Genomic DNA, 21,743 nt, shown 5'->3' with positions numbered 1-21,743 from the left:
AGCAAAGAAGCTAAAAATAAGTGACTGAGCAATTGCTCAGAAGAGCTGCACACTAGTCACAGGTTAAATGTACACACACTCCTTCCCTTTTTTTTTTAATTACTGCCAATTTAAAGTAATTGAAATTAAGGGCTCAGACCCAAGAAAAACAAAAGCAAACATGCATTGCATAAATGTCTAAAGTAAGCCATAAGTAAAATCCCATGCTTATAACCACACAAGATCAGTGTTCTGAATGGCACATGCCCAGAATGCAAATAGTGACTAACATATCTCGCTGCAAATGCCATAAAAAATGACAGTTATAGGCACTTCAAATGCTCAAAGAAAAATTTACTGTCATTCCATACAAACTGGAAATATTTCTTCATTCACAGGTATTATAACATGTTAATTTGAAGAATCAATCAAATCAATATTTATTAAAGACCCAATGTATGCAATTTACTATGCTCTAATGATAGAAAACACTGCATTAAGAAAAAGAGCATGGTTTACATGCAGGAGTACATTCAAAATACACGTATGAGTATATATATAATTGAATATAGAAAAAGTACAATCCAAAAGAACACCAGAAAACTCAATAAGTCTATGACTGAAATCGGTTTTTTGGATTTTATCTCATTCTGTAAGAATTTATTAGGTGAGAAAGCATAAAAACCTTGAAAGTTACAAGTTTGAAATCTTACATATTCAAAAGTAGACAAGTTGTCTTACAACAGTAGTTTTTGAATTCTTTTCTAGCTTCAAAATGATTCATCTAATCAAATCTCATAGAAACCATAATATATGTGAGATAAAAGAGGTATTTAATTAATACAAATTTATTTTATCAGTGCAAGTTTACAATATTTACTTGTTAGGTAAATGGGGGTTTTTTGACAAAGAGAAAAATGTGAAATATGGGATTAGGGGTTATAGTTACATTCTTCTATAAGCCTCAGCCTCTGATTCATTTCTGTATTTGGGAGTTTGTTGCACCATATTAAGAAAATTCTGATTCATACAGCTAAGTGGTTGAATGTTACAGCCCCCTTGCATTCTCAGGTTACTCTTTAAGCAAACAGAGAAAGCAGGAGAAGCTTCACCCCATAGTCTGAACCACAATTCAATATCTATCAGCACAAATTGACTCATCATCAGCGGTCTTAACTGTGGTACCATTTTCCATACAGTACACTTGGGGGTTTTAAAATTATAATATTTAAATACAAACCAAACCTTTGAAAAACCCAAAGCTCCCACTCAGAATGTCCTAGGGGTTAGTGGAATCTCTGTTGGAAAGCCTGAAAACCTTGCCAGAATGCACTGACTTAGTGTCAGTAGTCAGCAACACGGGTGACCAACGCGGACACAGTACACAAACACTGGTTGGCAAACCTAGGATTCCAGCAAGGTGTGCCACCTGCAGATCTGCTGGCCTTTGGTTTCCTTCATTTCCTCCCAGTGATCTTGTTCCTCCTCTCCACTGCTGTTTTGGCCCAGAGCAATCCAGCCAATCATCTCTTTGCGCTTCATAGTACGCCTGTTATAAACGGAAATCATCAGCGTGACGTCAGAGAGCTGAAAGAGCGCCACCTGGAAAACAAAGGTCTCCTTATAGACAGGATTGGGCTGACCACGTCGAATGGATGTCTTGCAGCGGGACATCTCTTGACCCACAGAATTGAGAAGAAAGAGTTTTCCATATGTATCTAAGACAAAAAGTGGGGGGGGAGGGATGAGAAAACATCAGTGCACTCTGTTTTGCTAGTTTAGTTACAACATTTACATGGGCTGCAAATTTCTCCTTTCAACATACTAATTAGTATATTTAGGCCTGGTTCTTGCTATTGGGGCAACACATCTTACATGAATTATTAAGAAGAGGGGTCATTACCTGGAATGCCTGATGTTTCATGCAGCTCACTATCTGGCACACGGCTGGTGCTCATTAGAACCTCTCCATGCACAGGTGTACACATACATGCACAGGCATGTGTGCAATTGTTTGTGGACATGCTCAGTTCTTCATTCATATTTTATGTACATAACAAGATAAATATACACATTTTACTGTCCATGCATTTTTTTTCATATTCATTTTACTGTTTTATGCCTGAGTTACAGAATCTCTTCCCTTCTCACTTTCTACATATTCTCTGGACCATCTCATCCACTCGATGGTTTCAATGACAACTACCAAGTCCACAGGTCTGGCCTAGATGTTTCTTCCAACTGAATACCACACTTCTTCTCTCAGACATCCCACACACGTCTCACACTCAACATGTCCCCAACGCTAAAACTCTGCTGCTCCAGTGTTCCCCATCTCTGTGAATAGTAGCATTACTCACTCAAATGTCCAAGTCAGAATTCAGAGCTTCATTGTTGACAAGACTGGCTTCCTTACCACCACTCCACTCAATCAGTCACCAAGTTCTGTTGATTCTACTTCCTAAATAGTTCCTACATCCACTCATTTCTTTCCATCCCAATGCCACTGAACTCTCAGTGTATTTCGTAAGCTCAGGTCACCAGCATCTCTCATCTGTATCACCTCACGTTTCCTCACTGATCTAGTCGGTGGATCACCAGAGCAATCTTTGCAAAGTGCAGATCTGGTTGTATCACTCTGACTAATAAACAAAAACCAGGCCTTTAGTACTTCCTACTACTCTCTGGATAAAAGCTCAATTTCTTGGTGCAGTCTCTACACTTTGGCTCTGTTTAGCTTCCAGCCTCATTGCTCACCATGGCTGCCATTGCACACTGCATTTCCATTGTACTGAACTTCTTCCTTTCTGCCCACCCACCTGCTCGCTTTCCCTTTCACTTCCGTACATGCTCTCCATGCCCTAATATCACAACTGATAGCCACCCTCATGTAAATTCTATTCATTAAGTTCAGTTTGGACATCACTTTATCCAGGAATCTTTGCTGACCTCTTTCTCCCACTCCCACCAGCTCTGGGTCAGAGAACCCTCCCGTAGCCACTGCCAAAACCTAGTTTTAGCCTATCTCAGCACTTGCTACCCAGGATTATCTGCCTGTTTATTTGTCTGCAAATATTGCCAGTTCCCCAATGGTGGAGAGAGGGGTTGCCCTTTTTACCATTGCATCCTGGATGCCTGGCCTTGTGCTTAACTTGGACTAGACCTTCAATAAGTATTTTGTAATGAATATTCATGACTAGCCAGGAAGCTCAACTTTCCTTTTTCTTTTGGTCTCAAGTTTTCAAACTTGTAAAATGACGTTAAACCCCTCATTTTATAACCCCTGCACTAAAATGCTATAACTAACATTATGTTTAGTCATTTATAGAAAGGCAAGAAAACATTCAAATTTTACCAATATGATCTACTTTTGCTAAAATTACTGAATGGATCATTACAAAGAAAATTATCTCCTCAGACAATTATATTTTATTAAAATCACTTAGTTTATCAATTTATTGACTTTTAACTACAATTTTTACTACTATGTGCATACTATTCTTTAAAAAATCAAAATGTTAAGGCGTTTCCCAAATTCTATCACTCTGTACATTCTGTTCAATGCAGGCAGCAAGATGATTAGTGTTTACTGCTCATTTTCCCACCTAACGACCAGTCAAACTTTTTAAAGCGTAAACCCAGATCTCTGTCATTTACCGTTCTCTCTGAGAGCATTGTAAGATGGGAAACAAATTACAATGTGCAGTTTTCTTTCTATGTTGATCTTTTTTCTATTCCGGTTTGATGTGTTATTTTATGCACTTATCTGCTGAGAAACACAAGGTGTGAAATTACACTTCAGGTGTGAAAACACTTCTCTGTCTCAGAAACAGGGCTCTCCACTCTTCAAACTGTTCAATGGAAAAGGCTGTCAGAAAACTGACAATGGGGGAGTGAATGTGCGTTTCTGCAGCTGTACAACTACATAATTCCTACAGGAAAAGTCCAATCCACTCACCAAGCTGCTCGGGCAATTCTGCTGCCAGTTATAGCAGTGGGAATTGAGTTACTCTTGCAAACAAAGACACGCTCATTTCACAAAGAGAGCAATTTCGAGCTTCATCCTGTCACAAGATCATTTTCTAATTACGAGAAAGGCCACTTACTACCGAACCGCCATCACTGAAGTTGGATTGTACGTGTATGACACAGAGGGAAAATAATAATTTTATAAACAACCCAGTCTGAGGATAGGGACCAAAGGAAGGGAGATGTTGCTGATTGCTTCAGTTCAAAAGGGAAGCTTTATCAACAGTAACAATGTGCTTACTTCTTAATGTCTAGAGCAGAGGCTGTGTCCAGAAAATTCTGCTCATGTGGAATAGCTGGGGAGCGTGACTGTGATGGTTTGGGGTTTGGTGACTTACTCTGATGAGCACCAGTCAGAATGGATGGAGAAAGAGTCCAGCTAAGTAAATATCCACTTTAAATGAGCTCTGTCTTAATCTTTGGAAATTGATAACAGTAGCTACAAAATAGTACTGAGCAATATTTTATCATCTGATGATGATTCAGAAAGCTTTACAGTTTCTTCAGTAACTCAGAACCATTATCAAAAGGCTAAATGGGTCATAATCCCTCGATAGTCCTGTCAACTGCTTTACTAGTCACTTGCCTCTTTCTTACTAAAAGAAAATGTCACTTGTTCTAAAATATTAACAATAGTACATAATCACTAATTTATTATGGCACAAAAATATGTCATTTGGAACTCAAAAGGCATTTTTCCAAAGAAACAACATGGTACCCAGTGGTTAGCTGTATATCCCACACAAAATACCTGTGCATTTGCAGCATGATATTCTATTAACTGTACTACAGACTGAGCCTCAGGGTGGAGGTAAGAGGAACAAAGATTCTCTGGGACACAGAGCAAGGGAAAAGAATTTGGCCACTTGACTTTCCCTTCTCTTTTATTAATATTTATAAAGGATTTTAAACATATATAAGAGAATATAAAATAATATCACATATACTGACTTGGAACACTTAGCATTTGCCATATATGCTACTGCTGTTTTTGCTTTTTGCTTGATTTTTAAGAAATAAAACATTACAATGGAAGATTATTTAGTATCCATTCTTGATCCTGTCCAACTTCTCTCACCAAAGGTAACTACTATCTTAGATCTGGAATTCATCAATTCCATGTATGATTTCAGACTTTTAATATATATAAGTAGTCATAAATACAAACGTGCAAAATATATTTAACAGTATTTTGCTCATTAAAAAATATTTAACATTATAATGTATGCCTTTATGAAACTTTTTTATTCAGTATTAAATTTATATGTTATATGTACATATAGCTATGCTTCTTTTATTTTATCTTCTATGTATAATGTTCCAGTATACTAATAAACCACAATTCAGTTATCCATTCTCTTAATTAATGGACATTTGTTTATGACAGCCAAGAATCAAAAAGATTTCAGTGAACATTTTTATCTATTTTGTATTGTACCAATATTCAAGAATTTCTCTAGCATATACCTAGGAGTGCTTTTTATAAATTTAGATACAAATTCCTTGCCAGTCATATTTATTGCTAATATCTTCTCTTGGTTTATAGTAACTTTTATAGTATAAATGGTTTAAATTTTTGTGGAGTCAAATTTATTAGTGTCTCTCTTTTCAGTTGATGTTTTAAAGAAATCCTACCCAAACTCAATAATCTCCCATATTTTCTTTTATGGGTCTTAAAAACTTGTTTTTCACATTTGATCTTTAATCCAGCTGGAATTGGTCTTTGCACATGGTGTGAGGTAAGGATCTAATTATTTTTTTCTATATGGGAAGCATTATTCATTAAGTAATCTATTATCTCCCCATTAATTTATAATACTATGTCTGTCAGATATCAAGCTTCTAAGCTTGTGTGTCTTCCCCTAAGTCTTAGAATATTTATTATCATTTTATAGTATGTCTTGAATCTGCTAAAAATAATCCTGCTATCATATTTTTTAAAAACTGTCTTAGTTACTTTCAGCTCTTGCTTAGTTTAATTGGCTCTTGCATAAAAATTTTATAATCAGTTTGTCAAGTTCTATAAAAAAAAAAAAATTAAAAAAAAAAAACCATATAAAGTAAAACATACCAAAAAACATTGTTGGGATTTTGACTGGGATTGTACTGGACATAAAGATTTGGGAAAAACCATTGTTTTCACAATATGGAATATTCTCATCAATAAACACATTATATATATCCATTTAGTTTCCTTTTACATATTTTAAAAACTTTCATAATTTTTTCTATAATTTTCTTATCTTTTATTAATATTATCTTTTGGTATCTTAGATATTTTGCTGCTGTGGTAAACATTAATGTTTTAAAACTCTAATTTCTAATTGTTGCTGATGTATTAGAACATAATTAATCTTATATAAGAAATATTACTTTAAATTTATAGGTTTGCTTGTATTTTTAATGTAGATAAATTTTCTACAAATAATGGCAGTTTCATTTTTTCCTTTCAATCTTCAATTTTTTAATTTCTTTTTCTTATTTTACAAAACTACTGCCTTGAGCCTCCAGTCTAATATGAAATGAAAGTGGTACTAGTGGGGATCCTTATTTTGCTCCTGACTTTAAAGGGATTTTAGGACTAAGAACAGTGGTTAGTGTAGATTTCCTTAAAATGCTCACTATCAAGTTAAGCAAGTTCCCTTCTGGGCCACATACTAGTTGTTGAGATTCAATACCATTTCCACCTTTCTAAGCTGTTTCTTGTATTTGTATTAAAGGAGCATAAAGCCTCAAAACTACATTCCCCTGAATCTCTTGCCAGTAAAATTCCAGTTAGACTCCACTAATGAAAGCTACTAGTATGAGACAGGAAAGTAGAAGGAAAGGGAGCCACAGCTCTCTAGAACCAGTTGAAGGCATGAGCAGCCACTAGCAGATGACAATGGAAAAGTTTTGCCCATAGAGTTGAAAGATCCTTAAGAGAATCACCCTTCTCTGTGCATGCAGTTCACACCATATTGGCATCTCGCCTGCACCTCTGAATTTCCTGAAAACAGTCTTCCTGATCTTTACCCCCCAGCCTCCAATGTTTAAACACTATGGTAAACAACTTCTGATCCAAATACCCTAGAGTGTTTTCTATTTTCCTGACAAAACGTGACTGATATAGTAATTGGTAATCTGAACCGCAATGTTGCTATCATTAAAAAAATAAATAAATAAGAATGAGTATTGGCCTAGAAGTTGGGTTCCAGGTAATGAAGAAACTAATACCAAAGAACAGTGGAGATCCATAATCCTTGTTACGTGATGGTAAGACTGCCATCTGCCATAACTTGGAAGAGAGAACATATGCCTAATGAGTTTGTTGCTCTAGGGAAACAGATTGAAAAACAGAATGTTAGAAGTGTGTATTTAGTACTATTGGCTTCATTTTAGGGGAGAGGGGAAAAGGTAAGCTTGCGTAAGAACTGACCGATGTGCAGGGAAACTGAGAAAATACGGAAATTCAGACCTTTTCATGGTTGGAGAAGCTGACTGCTTCCAGACTTCCAAACAGTAAGAGACAGATTTTAAAAGGCTTTGAGCCACAAAGGCCCAGTAAAATTCTCAGGTGAATAAAGTGATATTTAATTCAGGTCAAATATCAAATGAGGGGTGTGGCCTTCCCACTAGATTTGAGTTGGCCAGGCCATGGGACTGAATTCTGAAAAACAGAATATAAGAAGTGATAAATGTCACCTTCAACCATGGCTATATTCAACCACTCCCACCCAAACAAGGAGCCTCCCATGCTGTCTCTTCCCCTTCCATGGCAACAATGGAGGCCACATTTTAAATATAATATTATCGCCTCATTAAATGGAAAGAGCCTATATGCCTTACTCACAGCTCAGAGGAGAGTCACATGATCCACTTCGGACTGTGATGCAAAAGAGAAATAAACTTTTGCTGTGCTCAGCCACTGAGACAGCAGGGTTTATTTGTTATTGTATCATAGGATAGTCTATATTAACACATCTATTACACATCTGCTAAGATTTTTATCAATAATGAATAGTGCATTTTATCAAAAGCATCTATTTGCATCTATTGAGATAATCATAATTTTTTCAGACATTTTATTTTTTTATCCAAAGTTTCTATTTGCCTAAAACCACAATGAGGTACCATCCTACACCAATCAGAATGGCTACTAAAAAGACAAAAAACAACACATATTGGCAAGGATGCAGAGAAAGGGAACACTTATACATTGCTGGTAGGAATGTAAATTAGTACAACCTCTATGGAAAACCGTATGGAGATTTCTCAAAGAACTAAAAATAGAACTACTATTTGATCCAGCAATCCCACTACTGGGTAGCTACCCAGAGGAAAAGAAATAAATATGTCAAAATGATACCTGTACTCATATGTTTATCACAGCACTATGCACAATAGCAAAGATATGAAGTCAACGTAAGTGTCTATCAATGGAATATTAAATAAAAAAGTAGCATATATACACAATGGAATACTATTCAGCAATGAAAAATAATAAAATCATGTCTTTTGCAGCAAAATGGATGGGAACTAGAGGTCATTCTCTTAAGTGAAGCAAGCCAAACACAGAAAGACAAATACTATTAATACATGTTTTCACTCATAAATGGGTGCTAAAAAATGTGTACACATGGACATAGAGAGTGGAATGATAGGCAACTGAGAGTCAGAAGGGTGAGCGGGTGGCAGGGGGTAGAGGATAAGAAATTACTTAATGGGTACAATGTATGTTATTTGGGTGATGGATACTCAAAAGGCTTTGACTTGACCGTTACACAATCTATGCATGTAATGAAATTGCCCTTGTACTCCATAAATTTATATACATTTTTAAAAGCTTCTATTTTCATCTATTGAGATGATAATGTTTTCTCACAAATCAGTTAATATAGTGAATTACACTAGCATATTTTTCTAACATTAAATCATTCTTGCATTCCTGAACTAAGCCCAATTTGTTGGTAATATGTTTTTTTCCTTATACATTATATAGCTAAGTAGACCCAAAACAAACTGCAGTGTGCATGAGAAAGTGTGAGGAAAGGGGACGGGAAGAGACTGGGAAGAAGAGAGAAATCTTAATCTAATCTTATGTCTAGCTTTTACATATCTATTTTTGTCCCTTTATATTTATGATGACTACTGATACATTTTGATTTATAGTTACTGTTTTGGTTTGTGTTCTCCATTTATCCTGCATTTTCCATGTTTTAAAAAATATTTTTCTCTACTTTCTATGAGACTGATTACATTTTCTTTTTCCCTTTATTGGTTTGAAAGTTAAAATTTTAACATGTACACTTGGTTTCATGTCTAAAATTAATATCTCTGCCCTCCTCTTTTTAAAAAAAATCTCTTAATTTTTTAATATACTTTATTTTTTAGAGCAGTTTTAAGTTCATAAAACTGAGCAGAAGGCACAGAGATTTTCCTTATACTCCCTGCTCCCACATACATAGAGCCCCTAATTTCTTAATTTTAATATTAGTATATTTTTTTCCTTGAAACAATATCAATATAAATAACCAGCTCTTATAGAGGTTATTCACCATCTGCTTTTACAATACTCTCTTATGTCCAATGTATTTTTTCTAATTTTTAAAAATTATGTTAAAAGACATATAACAAAATTTACCATTTTAGCCACTTTTAAGTGTACAGTTGAGTGGTACTAAACACATTCATAATGGGCAACCATTACCACCATCCATCTCCAGAATTCTTTTCATCTTGTGAAAACTGAAACTCTATACCCATTAAACAATAACTCCCCATTGTCCTCTCCCCCCAGCCCCTGGCAACCACTATTCAACTGGTGTCTGTCTTTATGATTTTTTCTAACTACCTCATGATAGGTAGAATCATATAGTATTTGTCTTTTTCTGACTGACTGGCTTATTTCACTTGGCATAATGTCCTTAAGTTTCACCCATGTTGTGCCATATGTCAGAATTTCCTTCCTTTTTTAAGGCTAAATAGCATAGTATTCTTTGTATGTGTATAACACATTTTGCTTATCCATTAATCCATCAAAGAACACTTAGGCAGCTTCCACATTTCAGCTATTAGACACATTTAGCTACATTCTGAAGAGGGAATCATGTTGCTATGAACATGGGCATACAAATATCTCTTTAAGACCCTGCTTTCAATTCTTTGGAACATACACCTACAAGTGGAATTGCTGGGTCATATGGTAATTCTATTTTTAATTTTTGAGGAACTGCCATACCGTGTTCCACAGGGGCTGCACCATTTTACATTCCCACCAGCAATGCACAAGGGCTCTAATTTCTCCACACTTACTAACACCTGGTATTCTTCAGGGTTTTTTGATAGCAGCCATCCTAATGGGTTTGGGGTGGTATCTCACTGCACTTTTGATTTGCGTTTGCCTGATGATTAGTGATATTGAGCATCTTTTCATATTCCTGTTGGCCATCTGTATATTTTCTTTGGAGAAATATCTAATCAAGTCTTTTACCCACTTTTAATCAGATTTTTTGTTGTTGTTGAGTTTTAGGAGTTTTCTATATATTCTGGATATTAATTCCTTATCAGATATATTATTTGCAAATATCTTCCCCCATTCTGTGGGTTGTCTACTTACTCTGTTGTCATCTTCTGATGCACAAAATTTTTCAACTTTCATGAAGTGCAATTTGTCTATTTTTTTTTTTTTTTTGCCTCTGCCTTTGGTGTCATAGTCAAGAAATTAATTGCCAAACCCAACATCAAAAAGCTTTGCCCTATGTTTTCTGCAAAGAATTTTATAGTTTTAGGTCTTACATTTAGCTTCTTGGTCCATTTTGAGTAAATTTTTGGATATGGTGTTACATAAAGATCCAATCTCATTATTTTGCATGTTGACATACACTTTTTCTAGCACCATTTATTGAAAAGACTATCCTTTTCCCATTGCATGGTCTTGGCAGCCTTGTCAAAGTCATTTGGAGTCCCTACTCTCCTATCAAGCAACATAAGGACCTTAGAATTATTTGATTTCCATTGCCCCTTCCAATTCTTCATGTTATTGCTGCCTAGAATTTTATTTCCACATTGTAGCTGTACCACCAATATTAGTTATTTTCTCTACTGTCCTGTTTTTGTTTTGTGCCATCCATGAAGGTTTATATTTACTTTTATGTCAACCAATTTCTTTGTTCATTATTCCTTCTTTCATCTCCTTACTTTCTTCTAATTTCAACTTATTTATTCCTGAAATACATCATTTAGTCATTTTCCCAGTGATAAACTCTTTCAAATTTTGTGGGAAGTATCTTTATTTTTCCTTCATTCAGGGAACAAAATGCTAAGTTGAGTGTTTTTCTCTTGAGACTTTACTATTCTTATCCCATTGTCTTCTGGCTTCTGTCATTGCTGTTGAAAAGTCTGTCCTCAGTCTCACTGTCATTCCCCTGTAGGCAACTGGGATTTTTTTAAAAAACATCTTTATTGATATATAGTTCATATACCATAATAACTTTCTTTTTTCCCTATTGCTTTTAATATTTTCTAACTTTGATTATTGTGAGAATTAAATGAGTTGACGTAGAAAAAGGAATATAACATACACACTCAATAAGTTAGTGCTACATCTAAATCATCATATGAAATGGCCATAATTCTGAGCACATAGTGGCATTAATATGCTATATTTAACTGAAAACTGCACCAGGATTTTCAAAGAAGGTCGTATGTCCCATATCTGTTCATTTTCATGGAGTCCTTTTTTCCCCGGCACTCCATTTGTACAGCACCCTCTGAATCCCACTCCTTCTTCACGCTAAACATGAGGCAGCTTGGTTTGCTTATTTTTCTTTCCTCCGGTCTCTACTATTGTGAGTGCCTAACAAGGTTAATGTGCTGCTGCTGTTAAGTACTATCATTTGGGATGTAATTATCACATGTGGCTAATCATGCACATGCTGAGAAGCTGGGGAACTTGCTGTTTTTAACTGGAGGGAACATCTTAATGATAGTTTTTGACAAGGACCATTATATGAGTATATATACACAATGTAGTAACACATTGTAGAAGGAGACATAGCAAAGACGAACATGGAGAAAGAGAACCTGCCATCATAACAGCAAAATTTTTTTAATGTGTATATGTAACTTAGCTTGCTAACTTCATTTAATAGAGAAGGAAATGAAATTCAGAGAATCTATGGAGAGGCCATGCAGTAATTGGGTGGCAGGCCTAGGATAAGAACAGAATAGAGCTGCTAAATTGTCACTGAATTGCTTTCCCATGAAGCCAAATTCAAAAGATAATCAAATGCTTCTAATTCTTAATGCTTACTTTTTCAAAAGCATTTGTAAATGCACATCAGGGTTTCAGATGTCTACTAGACACTGTATGCTGCTTTTTCACCTGGACCACCTGCCACGTACAGACCTGGAGACTATCCTTTGCCATCAGAAGATTTGTAGAACAGTCTACACCATCTTAAAGCAATAATGAGAATACTTTTGAACACTGACCACATCTACTAAATAAGACATTATCTTTCAAGTGGCTGGAAGGATGCTTGGTACATCATTACTTGATTGGGATGAGATTCATTCATGTTTTAACTCATCTATATACTGTTTATGAATAGGTTCTATGGGCTAGTTTTAGTAATTTTCAAATAGTCTATTTTATCTTCCCTAGCCCACCTATATGATTAAAAAAATTATTTTATAACATGGGCATTTTATCGAAAAGATGATTAATAGATATAGATACAGACATACATATACTCATGTATACATAAATATAGATTTTAAAAAATCTATCTACATCTATCTGTATTAGATGAGTAAACAGTTAACGTTAGAAATGAAGAAATTCCCGGCCATATACTTTTTCTTGAGATGGATGTGGTTTATGGAGGAGGCTACAGAAGGTGCCCCAGGTTCAGCTGTTTGGTTCCCCGTATGTCCCGTCCAAGGTTAAGCCAGGGTACTAGGGTTGCATCTGAAGATGTCATCCTAGTAAAAAAGTATTGCCAACTACAGAATCCCCTCTCGGTAGCTAAGACTTGTGTTTCATTTTTACCCACTTGACCCAGCTGACCTATTCCAGACCAGACTAGCTTGTTTTCTCCAATATTTTGTAACTCACAATTTCAAAGATACAGAAAATTTGTTCAAGAGTTCAGTTATCTTTTGTTTCATGATATACTTTGAGGCAAAAGAATCTCACTTCTAAATCCTGGCCTTCGTCTCTGTGTCTAGCAAAATGTGAAATCGCAATAATATTCTAGAGAAGTCCCCACTACTTAGGTTCAACCTATTTTCCCTCACATTCTCCTCAGAACCATTCTTTCCAAGACCGTAACCACCCTGTCAGGCAGGATGGAGGTCCCTGTTTTACGGAAGAGGTAACGGCACTTGCACTGACAGCCTCAAGCAAAGGACCGTGTGACCCTCGGTCAGACAAGTTCCCCTGGCAGGCTCGGGCTGCACTGCCTGTCCGCCCTCCGCTCCGCCGTGGAGAGCAGGGCACTTGGCACACCCCCGCCGCCACTCCCCACCCACAGCTCCATTCATCTCCTGGCTCACGTCCTCTCGCCTTCTCCCCCCCTTTCTTCCAGCTCTGCTCAGTTACCTCACAAAACTCACGTTCCCTCATTCTTTCTCTCTCATTCTCTTCCATATGGGAACTAAAAATGTATCCCAAGCTTGCCTCATAACTGTCCCAGTAGCACAAGTGCCATAACGAAGCGACACATAGTAAAGAACCAATGCCGTCAACATCTAAAGCCCTTGAGAGTACCAAGGGGTCCCTTTCAGAAGCTCCACAAAGGAAACTTCTACTTTCTCATCCCCTCCTAATTAAACTGGCTTTTCCTCAAGTACCAGCATTCTAAACAGACAAAAAACTTTTGTCTTCACTGTTGGGTTTCTGTTTTAATTAACAGCATCTCGGCAGCATTGTTTTCTATTACTTTGGTTGCAAAGGTACAGCATGCCAGTTACATTTTAAGCTAAATTGCAACATTTGCCTATGACAAATCATGTACTAAATGCCAAGCCGACTTAAACTTCTGGAACAAAATCAATTTCTAAATTAGGACTTGCCTCTTTTTTTTTTCCTATTTGGTTTTAAATATTTGTTGTAAGAATTCCCTCCTTGGCATATTTTCTTTCATATAGAAATTTATGAAGATACAATAGCTCCATCCTCAACATCAGAGTATGTATTATCCCTACCTATAAGGCATTTATTATCATGCACCTTTTTTTCCAGCTGAGGAAACTGAGGTTCAGAACAGTTTAGTGACTCACAACTAACAGGTTGCACAGTCTGAATTGATGCCTTGGTTTGAATACCTCCAGCTGGTATTTTCTCAACCACCATGCTGTGCATCTTCTCTGTATCGCCTGGTACCGCCCAGTATATGAAGTAAAGCTTCTCAGCATGGACCTGAATAGGCCATGACTGAGTGATCCATACCCCATCATTCTCTGCATCTCCACCATGTTCATAAAAAACTGTTCAGACTTTACCAAATCTCAGAAGGACAGGAAGAGAGACTGGCAAAAGTTCTGAAGGAGAAGTAGTAAATCCAGATCTTTAGTAAATTCAGAGCTATTTTGGAGAATTAAGTGTGTATCTAGCAAAAGACTCGAGCAGTGCAATTAATAATCAGCATATATTATGCATTCCAAGTAGTTGTCACCTGGCTCTGAATGTCAACACAGAATATGGCTTATGCACTTGGCATATTCTATTATCCAGATTGCCCGGGCTTTCCTTACCACCTTGCTCTAATTATTCAATACAGTTTGACTAACAAGATGCCCCCATTCAAGAAAGCCTTTGTGGGCTGCACCAGAGGTAAAGGCAAAAAAGAGAGTGCCCAGATTCAATTGTAGGAGCTGACCTTTTTCTACTGGCTCCCTGACTCTTCACTTGCTGCTGATACCTGAGACAAAGTCCACTGATTCTTTCAGCCTGCCACATATGTACTGATTTCATCCTTCGTTTAATCACACTTTGGTGCCCAAGGTGGGCAGCTCTCTTGTCACCCACTCTGTTCCCTTCTAGTTTACCTTCCTGTACTTGAGAGACTGGAAAGTCAACAACAGTTTTCAGACTCTCTTGCAGCTAGCATTCCAGATACAAACTAGGTCCCCTCGATTAGATGTATCTGCATGAGGTCCAAAAGGCGGAAGTGAAGGAGATATCATCTTCCTGCCACTTTTCAAGTTTTTCTGCTGACAAGTAACATTATAAAAAGGTGAGCTAATTTTTTATCAGCATTATTCAAATGTTCAATCTCTAACTTTCTGGATGTTGAGAGACCATGGAGGGAGGTGGCAGCAGCAGCCTTTTGAGTCTGGCTTCCTGAACCCTAGACTGCAGCTCTGGAGGTTATGTCTTGAAACACTCTTTCCACTGGGGATCTCAAAAGTGGTAGCTCTCCTGGTGAGCCTCAGGAGGTGCATTGCCCCAGATATGCCTCCTTCACTTCCTTCTCCATCGTCACCATAATCGTGAACATTTCTTGTGTGCTCACTGTGTGGTAGGCACCATGCTAAATGCTTTACATAAATTACTTTATTTAAACCCCAAAACAACCCTACATGAAGGTACTATTAATATCTTTTTTTTTCAGATGAGTTAGGAGAGGTTCCAAAACGGGATAAATTGTACAGAATCAGAGCAAAGCTAGTAGGTAAGTAGCAGGTACAGCTGGAATCTGATCCCAGATCTGACTCATGACAAAGCCAGAGCTCTGCCTCTTTAGAGTTGAGGGTCCGGGATATATTAGCAGATTCTCATTGCTCATATACATTAGGTTGCTGAAAAGACATCAGTCTCTTCCTTTAAACAATACAGACATACAGGCCAGTCTACTTCATATCAAGATGCATCTAGATATTGAAGAAGTCTAATTAAATAGAAAGCCATTTAGAAATCCAGAGGTATCTCCTTATGAAAGCTTGCCTAAGCCATAACAAGATCATTTTTACAGTAAAAATTAAAGAATTAAGATGAAAGCAGACATGGCCTTCCACTTGCCTCTGGAAGGACCAGAGCCGGGGGAGCAGATACACACTTACCAGGCGCTCGGTTAACAGCGAGGTTTCGGAAATGGCTGCCTTTGATCATTTCCACAGATAATCGCCCCGTTGTGGCATTGTAGGACAGCCCCACCAACAGCTCTGGCGCCCCTCCATGAGACAGTGACTGCGTGGATGAAGCACTATCACTGTGAGAAACTGCAGATGGGCTGAGAGGAGACCCTCCACTCTGGAAGGGAAAAACAACAAAGAATCCATTGGCCCACGCTGCATGACTCTCTTTCAGAGAAAGCCGATATTATGTTTGGTGAAACTGTGACCCAATCCCCACGACTGCCAAAGATGACTAAGGGCGCACTCCGTGTGAATTACAATGGCCCAGGGGGCACAGTCATGGGTGAGATCCCCTGTATTATTAACTGACATGTTTGTTTCAGGAGCTGTCTCCATTCACTATTTCCTCTCTAAAGACACAACGGACAAAGATGTTATTACTAGTATAAATCAAACCCTTTAAGATACATGGAGAGCTAATAATACTTTTAATATAAACCAAAATTCTCTCCTGTGCAATTTGTGCTTGAAGGTTTCTATGGAACCCATCCACTCCAGGCCTGCGTGTTGTTTCTGTTCTCTGCAGCTTTTTGATGAATGTAGCAAGACAGGAGGCATTCTGTCTTAACTGTGAAAGAAATGACCACTGATGTCTATCACCACATAGAACACTTAGCAGCTACTTCTGCCTAAGGCTGTTAGGTATGTGCCAGGTGCTAAAATTTGTCTTTTAAGGAAATGGATTACACTCAAAATGAGCACTTTACAATTGTTTGGTAAGGAAGCCAACACCTGGGTTGTGGATCTCAGTGACCTAGCGAGCTCAGGAGAGAGCGTAAGCTTTTTGTCGTGTTTATTCACGTGCGCTCTCCTCCTGATCACCCACCTTTAAGCACCAGGCATGTCAGGAGGAGGAGAGCAAAGCAGAGCCGGATGCTGATTCTCAGTCAAGGAATAGGAGCTGGATCAGGCCTGCCCCTGAAACACCACCCCTCCACCAGAAGCAAGCACACTGGACTTGGCTTAAACCCTTCTCAACATCTGAAATCATTTCCAGGCTTTCCTGGAACACAATGTGTAAACTACAGGGCTAGGTGGTTGTGATAAGGGTTTTATAGTCCCTATAGTCTAGAAGATAAAAATCCAACAATGAAATATTTGCTCACCTTTGGGTAAGGGTCACACCCATCCCTGTGCTTCTACAGAAGCTTCTGCTACGGCCCCTCTCACTCACTGCGTGCCCCTCCCATCAAATTCTGGATGCATATAAATCTCAGCCCCTCGTTCATGGCCTGATGTCTAGCATATAATGATGCTCAACAAATAACTAGTAACTGAAAACATTTTCTCCTTCAAAGTTCATTCACACAAGCTCATTTTCCCCATTGAACTTTGCCCCCAGCACACAGCACAGGCCTGGCACAGAGAAATATGGGTATGATCATGCCTGTTTTGTGCCTTACAGGGCAGGATCTCTTCTGACCTCCGTGGATTGTTTTCCCTGATTTCATATACACTTTACTCAGAGCTTAGGAAAAAAGAGGGCTTTGGGAAAAGCATATGAGACATGATCTGGCTTATGCTTTAAAAAGACTCATTCCGGCCTCTGGGTCAGGAGGAGTCTATGGTGGGCAAAGGCGGAAGCAGAGAGACCATCACCAGGAGGCTGCTCAATAGCCCAGCAGAGATCCCAGGCCTGGTTATATCTGAAGATAGAGCCAACAGGATTTCAGGTGGGAAGGAAAAGTCACAGATGATGGCTAAGATTTTTGACCTTGGCAACCAGAAGGATGCAATTGCCTTTAGGCAAGATGGGGAAGACTGTGGGTGGAATAGATCTGGGGAGGCAAAAATCATGATTTCAAGTCTGGCGATGTTAATTCTGAGATATCATAAGACAGTCAAGTGGACAGAGCTCCCACCACTATACTCCAGCCTTTCCGGTGCCTTAGCTCTTCCTCACGCAGGACCAGCTCCTCCCCACCCCCGGATGCTTGCAGGTACCATTCCCTCGCCTGGGATCCTAGCCCCTTCAATACCTTGAGTTCTGTGTTTTATCCCCAGCTCAAGAAACCTCCTCTGACCCCTGTAAACAAACAATAGCCTCTGCCACTCTCTACCTTGCCCACCTTGGTTGGTCTATCCTTGCCCTCCTCCACTGGACTGCAAGTCAAGGGCAGAGGCATCACCTGCTTAGTTCTTTCCTGCATCCGCTTTGCCTCAGTACTTGATAGTAAACATCTTTGAATTAATGGCTGGTTGGCCCAACAGTTCAACACGGCTACCTAGTCTTTTTACATGTTTTTTTTAAAAGGAGATCTTCACACTAGGTGACACATAACCCATAGCAATAGTGGGCTGCCCGTCCTGTAGACATACAAGCTATGGTGTCTCTCCTCGAAACTCTGGGCAAGCAGAGAGATGGGGCACATTAGAGTGGTACAGTCATACAAACGGGAGGTCTCAGAAGTGGCTGGAGTTCAGGGCTGCTGTCACAGCCTGCCCCAGCATACTTGTGAAGGACCTTGCCTAGAAAGTCCCCTCTCCGAGATTCCTCATAATGCATATTGGAGGTGAGAAGAGCAGAACCACTTATCCATGAACCAGAAGGTCAAGCCACCTTCCCTGGTTTTCCCAGGCCCTCCATCACACCACTGCTGTCATTTCCTAAAATGGACAGAGAATTTATCCTTCAGGTTATCGGGAAGCCAGGCATGAAAGGCCCATTGTACCGTGAAGTGCAAATTGTGGCTTATAAGGATGAGAAGAGCCAAAGGGAAAATTAAATTAAAGTCTCTGAATTCACAGGCTAAATGTACTAAATCAGGGGCTGCCAATCCCAGGTCCTCGAACACACCACGTCATTAGCAGCACCATTTAACATACTCACACTTATATTACTTCTTGGCTCCAGAACCAGAGTTACTTTCATTTCCCCTTCCGCGTGCAGGTGGCTGAGATAGAATAGTTTCTCTCCCATCATTCTCTCTCGGGTCATTTTCCGGGCAGCATACAGGCGGAAGCGGACAGCACAGGCAGCCACGTCTCTGGGCTCCAGCTTGGTGAAAGTGACCTTCTCCTTGAAGATGGGGTTCGGCCCTCTCTGTATGCTCGTCCTGCCCCTCTGCTTCTTACTGGGCAGCAGCACCACGTGAACTTGCCAGGAGTTGACACCACTTCGGTCCTTATCCGGGAGGCCCTGTGCTCTCACAGTCGTCACTGTGAGCTTCTGGCTCGCAGCTCTATATTCAAAGATGACATCTAGGTCACCACACTTTGAGATGGGCTCCGAAATCCCGGATGGCACCTGCAAGTTGGTCCCATCCTGTTCCTGTTGCAGGCAGAAGAAAAGATTAGGAATGGAAATGATCGTGCCCAGTTACATTTTGGTGAGTGGGTGCCCCTCTGAGCTCTTCCCAAATTTCATGCCTTCTGATCGCCAGTGCATAGCCCTGGCCCTTAGGTAGATCTCTTTACGGGTTTCTCTCTCCATTAGACTTTGATTCTTTGATGGCACAGTGCCTAGCATATGGTGAGCCTCCATGAATGTTTCTGGAATGAATAAATAAAGCTTTCATATTTTGAAAAGTGTTTGCATATATTTTGCTTCTCAAAAATCACAGCTGCCCAGGATCATTGAAACCTGAGATGCTAAGTCTAAAATTAAGTCAACCATGCAATTGCCAATAGGTGATGTTTCCTTGAGTCCCCAGTAGAAACGGTTGAGCCTGGGCCTGTTATCTACTGGTAAGAACTTCCCACAGACAAGAATCCTAATGGGCATTTTGGGAAGGTGATCCTTCAGTAAATTTTCAATCTATGTGGGAGAAAAGGTTTAGGGCTGAGCTTCTCAAACTTCAATGTGGACCTGACTCACCTGAGGATTCTGATTCACTGGGTCTGGGCTGGAGTCTGAGATTTTGCATTTCTAAGAAGCTCACAAGGGAAGTTGGTGCTGCTGGTCTCAGATCACACTTTGAGTAGCAAAGGCTTAGGTGGGCATCTGTAACAACCATTTAGTAAACAGCAACACCAGACCTGGAGCAAGAACACCTGGATGGAAGTCATAACTCTACCACTGATGAGCTTTTTGGCCCTGGCCAAATAGCCCAGCCTCTCTGTACTCTAGCTGAAAAATGTACATTAATATGCCTGCTTGATAGAGTGGTGTTGTGGCATTTTAATAGATGTGAAAATACTGGCTCGAATCAGACTCCGTAAATATCTATTCCCACCACTGGACTGGTGCTAGCTATTCTCCACCACAGCTCTCTCCTTACGGACTCTCACCCTTGCACAGCAACTCACTTGTAGCCACTCAGATCCGATGACCTCACTGGGAAAACTGAGATGAACTGCATTTACCGTAATGAACTAGCCCATCAACAAATTGTAAATAATGTCAACATAATTCGCTTTTTCCTCTGAAGGCATGACCTTTACCTGTAACTAAACTTTGATTCTTGTTGCCAATCAGTTCTTATTTGCACAATTGAACGCCAGACTTCACTAATTTAGAGATCTCTTCATTTAACAACTATAATAAGACACCTCAAAATGTGCATTCATCAATGAAATTTTCCTTAGAGTTCAGATAAAAAAAAAGCACATGGTTCTCTGGAATCAAATATCCTTAGGAAGCCCAGGCCTACCACATACTAGCTCTATGACATGGGGCAAGTTATCTAATCCTTTCCACATTCTTTTCTCCTCAATAGTAAAATGGGGACGATACCTATGGTGCAGGGTTGTTGTGAAAAGTAAGGACTTGACATATAGTAGACAACTAATAAATACTCTTCTCTTTTAAGATTCAAATTAGCCTACCAAGAAAATTTAGATTTCTTGTAAAATAAGGGAAGCTTCTCATATTCTTTCTTCTGAGCATGAAATCATGTGTGAGTGTTTCTATTCAGAGGTACTTAGTTTCAAGTGATAAAAGTAGTTGCTATAGAGACTTCTGAATACAACTGACTAGTGTATAGATAATATTAGAAGCAAGTCTCCAAGGAGTCAAGCCAACTGAAAAATCAAGTCAGAGCCTTCTCTCAAACTCCCTTGTCTCTTCTTAAAACTCCCATCTATTTTAGTTTACTCTCGACCGTCTCTATACTGCTTGTCTGACCACAAGTAATAACATCTAACATCTCCTAAGCCATTTTTATGCCAGATACTATACTCAATCCTTTATAGACTATAAAATTCAGCTCTTATACACTTCAGACCTTCTTGGCCTCACTTTGTGTTCCATCTTCCCCTACAGGCACCGCCTGTCTGAGCTCTAAGTGGCTTCAGCCTGGCACAACTCAATAAAGTCTTACCTCCTACTCATACAATGTAATTCTCAGCTCTTACCATGGGACTCTCTGTGGATGCCAAGGCTTAGAAAGCTGCATAACCCTGCTTGTCACCCATGTAATAAAGTCCAGAGTGTGCAGGGATTAACATCCTATGCAGTAAACTTTTCACCCCTTGCAAAAATGTCCTGAGATCAGTTTATACAGCTTCTTGGAGTGTGGTCCCACCAGATCCGGCAATTAGTCATACTGAGGTGGCCAACTCAACTGCACATTCCCATACTGGACTTCCCTTCTTCCCTGCCTCGCTCTCCTTGTCTTTCACTCTTGTTCCCTGGAATTGTGCTCCCTAACAAAGTAAAGAACAAAAGCCTT

The 21,743-nt window shown here is 39.1% G+C and overlaps 1 protein-coding gene across 1 annotated transcript in view; it reads right to left on the bottom strand.

The window, feature by feature from the left end:
- Positions 1-1,383: 1,383 nt before the first annotated feature.
- Positions 1,384-21,743, bottom strand: part of SYT16 (synaptotagmin 16) — a 96,531-nt gene continuing 76,171 nt past the window's right edge. The window contains exons 4-6 of the mRNA XM_069465043.1: positions 18,962-19,402; positions 16,057-16,246; positions 1,384-1,697 (exon numbers count right to left, since the gene is read on the bottom strand). Of these exons, the coding sequence (XP_069321144.1) occupies positions 1,384-1,697; positions 16,057-16,246; positions 18,962-19,402 (945 nt within the window). The remainder of the gene's footprint in view (positions 1,698-16,056; positions 16,247-18,961; positions 19,403-21,743) is intronic.

The sequence above is a fragment of the Eulemur rufifrons genome, chromosome 2 (genome assembly GCF_041146395.1).
Source record: "Eulemur rufifrons isolate Redbay chromosome 2, OSU_ERuf_1, whole genome shotgun sequence".
NCBI classification, from domain to species: Eukaryota; Metazoa; Chordata; class Mammalia; order Primates; family Lemuridae; genus Eulemur; species Eulemur rufifrons.
This window is presented reverse-complemented; position numbering and strand designations above follow the sequence as displayed.